The sequence below is a fragment of the Netta rufina genome (assembly GCF_964035555.1).
Source record: "Netta rufina genome assembly, chromosome: 25".
NCBI lineage: Eukaryota > Metazoa > Chordata > Aves > Anseriformes > Anatidae > Netta > Netta rufina.
The window spans coordinates 6377467-6389743 of NC_140149.1; the positions used below are offsets into that span (position 1 = coordinate 6377467).

Consider the following 12277-nt stretch of genomic DNA (forward strand, 5'->3'; position numbering starts at 1 on the left):
TGTAGGAAGACATGCCTGCCTCCTCTCCACTCTGGGCTGCTGCAGCCAGCCAGGCGAGCCAGCCCTGCAGCATGAGAGCACGTGCCCTGCCCGCTGCTCATCTCCGCTTTGATTCCTCTCTCCAGGAGCATTACAAAAGTCAGTCTCCTCCAGAAGCGTGTGAGAAACAAGAAAAATGTTGGAAATGGCTGAACTCTATGGGAGAGTAACCTCTGAAAATGCCTTTTGTCATTTAAAGATAGCACAAACAGCACTGAGGTCACTGTTTGTTCCCTTTTGCAGGTTATGTTTTGAGTAGTTTTCGAGGATGACGTGTGCTTCCCTTCCCTCCCCCCCCACTGCAAACTACGCAATTTTTTGTTGTTGTTCTGTCTTCTGTGGTTCTGTTTTTTAAAAACTTTGAATCACATCTTTCAAAATCTCTCCATTTTCTGAAATTTAGTCAGACAAAAATACATAATTATCCAAGAAGGTTCCATCCATCATCCTCCTGTCCTTCCCCAACACATTTCCTGCTTGTGCTGGATACACTAAGTGCAGAGAAATACAACATCCACTGAGAAAATACTTTACTATGTCCTGCTGGTGTTCCAAAGAGGTGGATCCGCTGTGCCCTTGGTGTGAATGGGCAAGACTTAAGGGGAGAGAACATAACAGCAGACACTTCAACAAACAACACGCAACTGATCTTGAGTTATACCTCTGTGGCTGCAAGAAAAGCAGCTGAAACCACACACACTACCACAATCACTGAATGCTAAATATTGCTGCTTTGGAGATTTGGCATTGTGCGTGCCTGGAAGGTAACAACGTGGTCAGTGAAAGTGCATGAACAGCAACTGGAAGAGATCTGTTCTGATTGCAAATCCTGTATCTAAAAAGCAATTGAGAAAGCATCAATTAGGCCTGATTGTCAGAGTCTAAGTTCCCCAAGAGACTAAGTTCATGTCAACAGAAGCTCTGATTGAGATGCCACTCGGTGAAGACATGAAGTTTCCTTCTGCTCTCGTTATTCCGAAGAATTGAGCTGCACTCACAAGACTGAAGCAAGAAAAGCTCAAGGGTAAATGTTCACTCCCACTGTCTTTTCTACCCTAAGTTCAGGTCCAGCAGTAAGTATTAAATGCAAATGTCTGGACATCCTCCAGCACACGAAGTCCTGAAGCCACTAATTGTGGGGAGCTGCAGGGTTACGAGGCACTACATGTTCTTCTTCTGGTACTCTTCTCTCAAGCCATCTGCTACTGCCCACTGAAGCAACTAACTAGACTAACATGGGTCAAGTCCCCATAAATAATTTCTGTTTACAAACTGTGATTTTAATTCACACCATGTTTAACATCCAAATAACCATATTTTACGTGTGCTTTGCCTTCATTGTATATGGAACCAACCCTGTAAAGACTGCAGATGAAAATAGCCAGGAAGAGATTTATTTGATATGGAGGAAGAATGGAAGAACAGAAAAAAAATGTTCCCTCCCAAAACAAACAAACAAACCATTGATCCTCTCCTATCACATCAAACTGTCAAGATTTCAGAGCAATTTCTAAAAGGAAGCCTAGAAGTAACCAGATGTCCTTTCAAGCAAGGGGAAGATATCCAGATATCCTGGAAGATTTCAGTATCTGCACATAATAGGGAAGATAGGATTTTTTTCCCCGTTAAGTATTTGATCAAGCCTCACAAAGGTGCTAATGTATTATTAAAGCTAATGGAGCTCTACAAGAAATGTTAATGGACATTAAGTTTGCATAAATGAATTACACATTAGCACAGTCGCAAGAAATCTAGTATCTGCCAATTTAGGTAGTATCTGATCATTTCTGTTTTCCTCATTACAGGAACATTACTTCACTCTAGTTTCAGAGATATGAGAATTGTAACCAAGATGTTCATAATGAAACTACATAACGAAGCAGATGAAATAAATTAATACAACCTCTTCTTCCCCTTTTAATGTAACATTATAGTTGAAGTGAACCTACAAAAATATGCACTTAGAATCATCCTAATGCCCTTGCTTTTCATGGCACCCAAACCATGTTGTGAGGACTGTCTGACTTTGGTTTTGGAAGCCATTTTCTGAGCAGAAGCACGTGCATATAGCAGCTCCATTATCTCCTCCAGCTGAAAGTCAAGCATGTCTGCATTTGCAACCACTGGTATTTTCAGATAACTGCTCAGAAACCCTGTTAACATCACATACAGTAGAACAGTTCCTAAACAAAGTGAAAACGCATTATTAACAATGAACATGTTAGGAACATTATAGCAAAGAATCTGTAGGCCTTTGTCAGTGGTGTTGCTACAGATTCCACATACTTCATCTTGCCCTAATTTAGAAAAACAGATGGAGCTGTATGTTCACAATGCACAATAACAATACTACTTTTGCATGGTGGGCAAGTTTTTTCCAGTAAGCTTGCAATGGTGGCCAGTTGCTTTAATGTCGTATTACAGAAACACTTTCAAAGAGAGTAGGTTGCTAAAAGAAAAATACTTCGATTTAATCTTTCCTGGCAATTTTAAAGCCCAGCCAGGAACCTTTCATGGTGCAAATTCAATGTGAGGAAAGTTATTTAAGAGAATAAATGTATTTATGCTGTTGCAAAAGGGCTGGGAAAAGTCATGGCTTAACCTATTAAATGGTACCCAACATTTTTATTTCAGTTTTTAAAGAACAGAATGTAAACTCCATCTACACTATAATTTTATCTAATCATACAGCAAATGGTTCCTGAGGTCTTAAGTGAGCAATTTTATACATTAAAAGCATTACAAGTTCTGCTACTCACACATGACTTCTAGGTAACGTTGCGTCTGCAAGTCTTTGACAGCCGGGTGATCCACCAAACAGATGACTGGGACCCCGTCGTCCTCACGTCCCACTTTCAGCAACAGCTGGCTGGTCACCGTGTACATATCAGACCACTGCTCCACTTCAGACTTGCCTGGCAGGGAGATGAAAAAAAAAAGCAGAAAGTGATTGGGGGGAGCATCTACTGGATACGCTCACCTTTCTTGTTTCTGTGCCCAGGTGGTGTGCTCCCTTCAGCATCTATTTCTCCTCTTCAGATACAAGGTTATGGCCGGGATGCACGCAGGTATGGAGCAACACACCTCTCCAAGAATTTGTTCCTGATTAAAATCTACACTACCTTACCACAATGATTTACAATCCCCTTACACCATCCCCAAATCCCCAAACTCTTAAATCAATGGAGCTACAAATCCCCTCCCACTCTTGAATCAACAATTAGCTAGAAAAGTGATTAAACAGATTAACTTAATTAAAAGTAGTATTGATAGGCTGAAATATTTCAGCAGTACTCCACCTGAAGAAGAGAATAACCACAATGGTGGGAGCAAAGCATAGTTCAGGATTTACTAGGTGGTGTAACACACAACACAGAATCAAGAAAGAAAAGACACGACAGGAGAGAAAGAATTTTTCCATGAACTCTGCAAGCACTTGCTGATAGTGTGCCTCCACTGTGCTTCCAGATTCTCTTATCTGTGGCTTTTTATTTAAGAATTCAGATCACACCGTCAAAACATTAAGAGTAACTTGTAGCAGAGGTCTTTTAAACAGAAAATATTTCTGGATAATATATTAAAGTAAAACACGAGGAGAGCTGCAGAAAGTGACATCCCTTTATATTCAGAGGAAAGGCTTTCTGATCAGAGAAGCTACATTTTCACTCTATTCACAACCTAAAACCAAGTATTTCAGTTTTTCTACTTCTGTTTAAAAAACATCCAAAGAATCAGCAGGGTGAACTGGTATTTCAAGAAGCTACTACTCAGCTCAGCAGTCTTCAAAGATAAAGGAAAGCTGGGATTCAATTGCCAACGCAAGAAAACTCAATCAAGAAGCTGGACAGGTCAAGCATGAAGGGTCAAATACTATTGCACTGCTGCCCGCCAGAATGGGAAAGGGAACTAAGAAAGAGATCATCTGAAGATCGGTATAACGTTTAGATGACAACAGGTGCTGGAAATCAGTGGGGCACCACTTCAAGCAGCAGCAGGTTTGCATTCCACCTTTATCAGCATACGCTCAGCATGTGTCATACTCGGATGCTTGTAGGTGTTGTACTTAAATAGAAGATTTTATCTTGCCCTTGTAGGGGGGTTGGATTTGAAGTAATGAGTCTGGACTTCTGTAGAGAGCCCTTCAGTGTCTCAGCACAAAGGTGTTGTCAACCAAGCTCACATCTACATGCAGACTTAAACTAACAGCATGACACATGCAATCAGTGTCAGTGACTTGAATGTGCTAATACCAGGAGCGACCAGATTTTGGTGAGTGGGAGAAATCCATCTTACATGAATATTGCACCGAACACAGAAAAAAATACTGTATAAACAAAAGAACTGGATACGAAGGTGAACTGAAAATCTTTACAGTTCAAAGTGCAAATGATTTTACTCATACCTAAAACAGGGGAGAAAAACACATAAACAACCACAGAAATAAACTCTTTGCACAGTTTCTGGGCTCTTCAAAGTCACCTGCAGTTACAGAAAGGCTCCAGAACCTTGTATTCAATTCTGGCAGGTAGGCAGAGGACAAAATGAAGTTCAGCCCTTTTGTGTTGAAGAATAATTTAAGTCTGCCCACATACTCTTTTGTTCCCAAGCTGGTGTTTAAAACAGCTTTCTTTTTTCTTTTTTTCTTTTCTTTTTTTTTTTTTTTTTTAAGTGGCAGAGAACAAATACACAATATTACATGAATTATTTCAGCCATGTAAAAACAAACAAACAAAAAACAAACAAGTGACTTAGAGGATACATCTACCAGTTAGTTCCTTGTTTCCTTTGAACCATCTGATTGTGGTGGCTGGTCTGCTGGCCATGGCAGTGCAGTTCAGCTCAATCTCTTCTCCCTCAACAGCAATTTCTTTTTGGATATCAATTACCAAATTGCGTGGTGGTACTAAAATGAAAAAAAAAACAACACAACACATACTTGATGAAAAGACAAGTAAGACATTTTCTGATCACCAACACAAGACAAGATCTTCTGAAAAACCCATAAAATCTACCAGAGTAAACTAGCCACCAGCATTTACTTGATCTTTCAATCGATCAAATCCTTTGATAGATGGTTTCACAGTAATCGGAGTAAGTGCTTTCACTCTCCACCTAATAATCAAAGTGGTTTCACAAATTATCACTTATCAAGTTCTTAACTTTCTGTTCTCTCTCCTAGCAAGGCACCACTCCATGGACGAGTTTGAGTATTCCATGTTATTCAGTTGTGTATGGTGCTATTTAAAAATACAGTTTGACTTCATGCACATTTCTTGACTTGTGCTGACAGGCAGAGGAAACACCAAAGCTGACATTTGGAAGTGCATTACTTACCGCAGTTCTAACCTCAGAAGGCAATTTTTCTCTCCTGCTGTTCAGTTTCAAGCCTCAGCCTTAAGGAATGGAAGCAGGCCAGCAAACATCAAGCTCATTTAAAATGCTCAAAAGGCACTGAGCACAAGACCATGTTGGACTGCCATCACCTTTTAAACAACACTGCCTACTCCCACAAACTGAACACAAAACCACCCCAGAGAGAGGAGAGAGTCGATTCTGCATCCAGTGACAGATCCTTGCATCATTTGGTAGTTACTCTGAGATGGTAATTCACCATTCTCCCCAGACAAGTTTTCTCTACAGATCAAGAATCTTGCATGAAACATAATCCAGTAATGTTGAGAAACAGGCCAGAGCTTCAGGGTGATAACAACTGCACCATAACCCAGAGACATGACAAACAAGCTTAAAAATTATGACATAGAAACAAGGAGTCTTCCCCATGAAAGAACCAGTAGATAGAGGCAAAAGACAGAAAAAAAAATGAACATCAAGAGTTCATGCAGCGCTGAGTTGTACTTACAGGGAAAAAAACACGGAACTTCCAAAGGAAACTCAACTTTGCTCTGATCGATATGATTAAGCAACTGTATAGTTCAAATGCGACTAACACGTTTTTCAGCTAATGAAGAACAAATATGTATAAATACCATCCAGATGATCAAATGGACTAATTAGTCACTTGTGGCTTTTCTCTAAAAAGAACAGAACAGGCTACATATTGGAGATTTTCACATGTTCCAATTAAGCGTGAATAAATCTACATATAGTCTCACTGAAGACATTAAAGTCATGGGGAAGAGGAAGGAGGAACATTACTAAAGGAAAAGAAAGTGTGAAGCTCCTCTAACACTGACTGCATAGAAGAATGTCTGAAAACTTTGCCCTGCTCTCTAAAGCAAGAATCATTAGAAGCAGATCAACAAAACTACTCTTTGATATAACTTAAAATATATAGGAGCCTAAGTAATGACTGAGAGATCTTGGGTGGGAAATGAATTCCTAGGAGGACCAACAATGTACTGACACAGATAACTACTCCCCTGCCCTGTCCCATTTTTTCTCCTAATTAGGGAGTCAATAATATGGAAGAAAGGAAAGACATGCTACCCTTGGCTTCACAGCACCCTATCTTTAATTACAAATGTTAGCTAAGATAAACAATCCCCTACTTAGTCTTCTAATAATAAACATCTATCTTCATTGCCTGCCCTGTGAACTAAGGTTTTGCCTGACTATGTGATAAAGGTGGACACAAAACACTGCATAATGAACGGGAGAGAAAGGCAGGCACACATTGGTCATGCTGCAAATTTTGCTTAAAAAGAAAAAAAAAAAAAAAAAAAGAACTGAAGTACAAGACAAGAAAACAGACTTTTTCCTGAATTCTGAAGCATAATGTATGCTAAAAAAAAAACAAGCCACCAAGTGCATTATGTTTCCCACTTGAAAGACATGCAGTGCTGGCTTATAGGCGAATAAAGTAAATACTATTATGTCAAACACATTGTTAGCAGTGAGATTAAATACCACAAAACATTTTTGTGTATGCATGATTACAGAGAAGAGCTGGAAGAGAACTTCTAATATGGATACTGGAAACTAGGCTAGGACTTAAAAGCTGTTGATAAATGTAATAGCTGTAGTAGAACTGCTTACAAACATTACTTAAACAATGTATAAAACCTAAGAACCAAATCTCATTAAATAAAAGAAGAAAGATTTAAACTAATCAGCAAGCGAGATCTTACATTATATCATCCTCTGTAATGCAGGTTCTCCTATTAATAGAATCTTAAAAGCCACTGATAACCTGTAGAAATAGCTCTAATAGCACAAGTTGCTATTACCCGTAACCACAGCAGTCTTGCAGCTGCATATCCACAGTCTTGCAAAGCATGAGCAAGGTGGGGGAGGAAGGGGCAGAATTAACTTCAACTCTGCAAACAGCAATTCCTAAACAAAGGGGCAACTTTAGGATGTCAAGTGGAAGATCTTACATTCCATTACATGTGAAAAATGTTTGCTACAATTGATAGGAAACTATCACTTTCCATTAGTTGAACTTCAGATTTCCCTGAGTTAGTCAACAGACAAACAAAATCTTACGCATCTTCACATGGTAGGAGGTTACTGAGCTATGCTGTTACTAATATTTGCCCTTAAGGAATTACCACGGACAAGCAAAAGTGCTGTCTTTCTTCATTATAGTATCATCCCCAAGTTTTAGAAGAAAAGATTTAGCATATGACCAGATCAGTCAGATTACTGACAACACAAAATTCATAAACTGAATTGTTCTACCATGTTATGAAGCATTAACATTAATTTATTTTTCCTCTGTAAATCAGATAATTATTGAAAGACATTTTCTACAGCTTCTCCTTTCTGGCTGACTTCTTTCTTTCTCCACAGAATGAGATGCAACCATCACAACATAAATTCCCTTGCAAGAAATACGTCTTCTCTAGTCCTAAAAGAAGGGGACACATGGCAAGAGGAAAGCTTGTTTTAAACAGCACGTGCAGTCCTGCAGTGCCATTCAATATCCATTCCAGGATGCTAGCAGGTTCAGACTTGCCCAAAAAGCATAATGATTCACTTTGATGTTCTTACAGACAGGCAATATGACAGTTAAAAAATTAATCCCTGCCAATTGTCTGCAAAACAAAGCTTGTGCTAAACTCCACTTCATAAATGGCAGGAAACACAGTAGAATTTCCAAGTGACCTGCGCAAGTAAAACAGAGGCTTAGAAGTAGAAACTACCTCCCACTTATACCTCTGCTTATTCCTTGGAGCTAAAAATACCCTGTGAAAAAATGGGGAAGACCCAATAATCACACTAAGTACAACGTGACCTACAAAGACAGACTGGGTGTGCAATCAGGAGTGTGCTGCAAGACAGGGAGAATACACAATGGCCATAACACACCACTGGGCTTGGTATTTGCAGGCAGCCCTTGAAATTCTCGTGCCTGCAAGTTCAAGTACAAAACTGCACTGACCTACTGAAGAGCTGAGCTGGTCTCCAGTGGGAGAGCACTTAGTATTACAATACTTAGGGTTTACCAAAAATCACTGGAGCGCTGTGGCTCTCTTCGGGCAGGCAGAACTTCCCAGTCACAGCCCTGTTCTACTGCCTTATCCAACCCAGACCCCATGCACAGAGCACTTGCAAAGTTCATCACAAGCATCGATTGGGTCCTTACCAAGCACTGTAATAGTGGTATAAATTTCCTGCGGGGGATCGGTGTAGAGCTGGCAGAAGTACCTTCCTTCATCAGAAATAGAGACGTTTGTCAATGACACTCTGAGTTCACTGTTGGAGAAATTCACCAGCTGAAACCTGCTGTCCTTCAGCGCTGCAGAGCAAAGGGATCGTCAGTGACTGTGATGACAAATGCAGCAGTTCCTCTCACAACAAAAAGTCAAAAGTCTATAGAAATGTGAGTAACATCTAAACCAGAACCCCATGGGCTCCTGACTGCAGCTATAATCCTGCTTCTTATGTTTAAGTTTGGATCTATAAAACACTTCTGTTCTCAAATCATTACAAAGAATCAACATAAGCAAATCCACTGGGCACAGCACCAAATCTTTTGACATGGTGTTTATCTTCATACAGCTTAGGGATGCGTAGGTAAATTGCTTACTGTGCAAATCTGTTTCTATATGCTTGCATTTCAGAGTGCAGTGAGTGAACCAGGGACAGTGTGAAAGACAAAAACTGGAAAAGGATCATTTAAGATTTGTTTCCTGATGAATAATGGCTACCTAAATTCTTCTAGGAATTTGGAAACCAAACATTTCAAATCTCCCCAGCTAAACTACTGGCCACAAATGGTAGCACAAGTGAAGTGAGCCAGCCTCCACTGCCCTCCCGCACTTGTAGATCATAAAATGTCTCAGAAGGGAACGTGATCTGCCATGTGTTTCTATAATGTGCCAGCATCTCTAGTCTCTGCTGTGACATTAATGCAAAGAATTTCAAACATTTCATTGCCGCTATGAGACTCCCATGGTATTGTCACAACAGGAAACAAAGCCAGACTTGTTCATTGGACATCGCAGTGATGGGAGATTTTGTTTTGGCTATAAAGAGGCATAGATTGTCTTGAAAATTTCAGTCTTCAAACCAAACAGATTACCTCTGAGAACATTGCACCGTCTCTGCTTTGCCCTATTCAATTTGTTTGTGTCAGCTAAATATTTGGCACTCAATTGCAATTCACCCTGAATTACTACAATCAATTTCTATTGCAAAGTAAGACAGTCTGACTTTTAAAGGGGACCATCAAGGTTTCCATTAAGGAGAAAGATTATGATTGCCTGTTTCATCTGCCCTCTAAAGAATTGACTAAACTTTAAGTGTCTAACATTAAATTAAAAGAAGAGATCTCAGCAAATGCTTTATCCCAAGTGCAAGCAGGGTACAGCAAAAGTTGTTACCAAATATTAAAAGATGAAACTTACGTCTGAAATCTCTGAAATAAATCGTTTGTCTGTTGGGATTCAGGAGCTGAATCACTGAGTCATCGCTGTTTTTGACTCTACAGCTGATGGTGGCAACATCTCCCTCCACTACCGTCACATCTTCTGTAACCAAATTCTGACCATCACCTTAAGAAGAAAGGGAAGATAAAATATGAAAATGATAAATGACATCAGCAAGTGTCATTTGGAATCATATAACAGAGTACCAACAAAAAAATCAAACTTCAGTAGGCTCCTACACCCGAAATAGGAACCTATGCCAGCCCCTGTGACAGCCCCAGGAGGTCAGGAGCTGGCACTGCAGTACAGTCAGGGTTTGTGCAGTATGTGTTCAGCAGCAAACATATTCTACAACCATTTTTTTGTTTGTTTGTTTTGCTGGGGCTGGTATTATTTTCATTGAACAGATGCAATCACCTACATGATAAACACACAGAATTACAATACCAGGGAATTCAAGGAAGTATTCTGCCCCCCAAGCTGTACTGGACATCAATGAATTGAAGAGGAACAACTGGAAGGGAGGTCCATAGCTGCAAAATGCCTCCTGTATGGCCCCATTACAGAGCTTGTTTTTTTATTGCAAAGTCACTTTAACTCAGTACATTCTCTCCATTATATTTTGAATAATAAAAAGTAGAAGACTGGGGAAAAATCTCACTGGACTTCACACACCCCTCCAGGCTTTAATACTTGTAGCAGCCCCAGGAGTGTAAGGTCCATGCCACATGCACGGAGATAGTAGAATTTGCTTCCTCTCTTAAAAAGACAAATATTGTTAAATTACCTTGAAAGAACAATTTGCTGAAAAAGGCATTTATCCTTTGACTTTAACAGATATACTTTTGTGAGCTGGTTTTTACTTAATGTCTAATCAGTGGGTGCTATTAATGTCCAGAGGCAGGAAAAAAGAGCTCGATGCAATTATGCCGTGGGAGTCTTGTAATCATTTATAGGTCATCACCTCAAAACTCTCTCTCTAATGAATTGAATCATTAGATCAGATGCACACTGAGAAATTTGTTTCACATTTTAAAGATTGCAGAGGATCATAATTTGAAAAAGTGTTTTGCATTTCAGTTTCTCCACATATTCTTTATCAGGTTAAAGCTGGAAGACTGCGGTGGAAAGGCGGAGCAGCAAGATCTTGTCTGCTTTCAAAGCATACAAACATTATGGACAAGGAGGCAAGTGCAAGTAAGCTTTACTTGTTGATGGCATAAGAAATGAAATAAAATGGGAGAAATTTTGAAACCTTGACCATCTATTTGTCAAATTAAGAGAAGGTGTGCGAGCACCTAACCGAGTGGAGCTGGAGCAGGGTGACCAGACCACATGCCAGAGCCTTCTGCTGCCTCACAGCATGTTTGTGCAGGGCCAGGGCAGGAGACAGTCCGACTCCTAAGCTGGCTATGATGGAAAAATGCAAGGTTTTGGTAAAATTCAAAATAGGGTTTACGTTTTTGGGCAGAAGAACCAGCACCTCTTCAGCAGCCAGATGCCAGTGTAAACCTGAGGACCTCTACGTTCAAATATTTCAACAGCAGTAAAGGCAAAAATATTAAACATCACTAACTGCTTCTACGGAGTAATTTTATCAAACCCATTCAAAACAAGGTTCTTGCACAAGGATCAGCTTGATATGTTCTCATAAATGCAATATTCACTACAAATCATTAACAAAGCTATTAAGATTCGATTTCCATCTAAGCAATTATTGCAAGCATATTTATTTTTTTTTTACATTTACTTTAAAAGACTCAATCTTATTTTCAATTCATTAAACTGTTCCTTGCATTTACTGAGTTTTACATCAGCTTGGAAGCCTATTTGAATTAATAAGAATTACAGTAGAAGTAATTTAGAAATAAATTATTTGAAGTTCAAACCACTGAAGCTTTTCATGCTGGAACGCTGCTACATTAAGCCTGCTGACTGATTGCTTTAGAAGTCCAGCATCTAGGTCCAGGCTGGCGTCAGGATCTGTCTCCAGGAAGTATTTATTCTCCCTCAGGCTTTGGGGTTAATGATAGGCACAGTGCACATGAGGACAAAGCTTCTTGTTCTGAAACAGCCAGCCTTCATGGATTTTTGTGTGTTTATTCTGAACCAAAGGGCATCCTATCTGGCTGCTGTTCGCAAAGATTCTCTTGCTCTGCTGACCTAAATTTGTTTGCTTAACTAACAGCACCAGACAGTACAAGTTAACACTTATGGTTATCTGCATTCACATCTGCTCCCAGTTACCACGATGAGGAAGCTATTCCTGAGAACAGCATCAATTATAAACTTCAAATGAAATAAAAAAAAAATGCAACGTGAAGTGAGAACTCTCTAGACCCATTTTAATTTCAACATTTCAGGAAGTTATTCCCTAACATTTACTGGCACCACACAAGTGTTCT

At 39.7% G+C, this 12277-nt stretch overlaps 1 protein-coding gene across 6 annotated transcripts in view; it reads right to left on the minus strand.

Moving 5' to 3' along the window:
- The window catches only part of CADM1 (cell adhesion molecule 1), a 176407-nt gene that overhangs the window by 48195 nt on the left and 115935 nt on the right, over positions 1 to 12277 (minus strand). For all 6 annotated transcript variants that reach the window (XM_084301496.1, XM_084301495.1, XM_084301498.1 and 3 more), the window contains exons 2-5: positions 9852 to 9998; positions 8588 to 8740; positions 4805 to 4942; positions 2799 to 2954 (exon numbers count right to left, since the gene is read on the minus strand). In XM_084301496.1, the coding sequence (XP_084157622.1) occupies positions 2799 to 2954; positions 4805 to 4942; positions 8588 to 8740; positions 9852 to 9998 (594 nt within the window). The remainder of the gene's footprint in view (positions 1 to 2798; positions 2955 to 4804; positions 4943 to 8587; positions 8741 to 9851; positions 9999 to 12277) is intronic.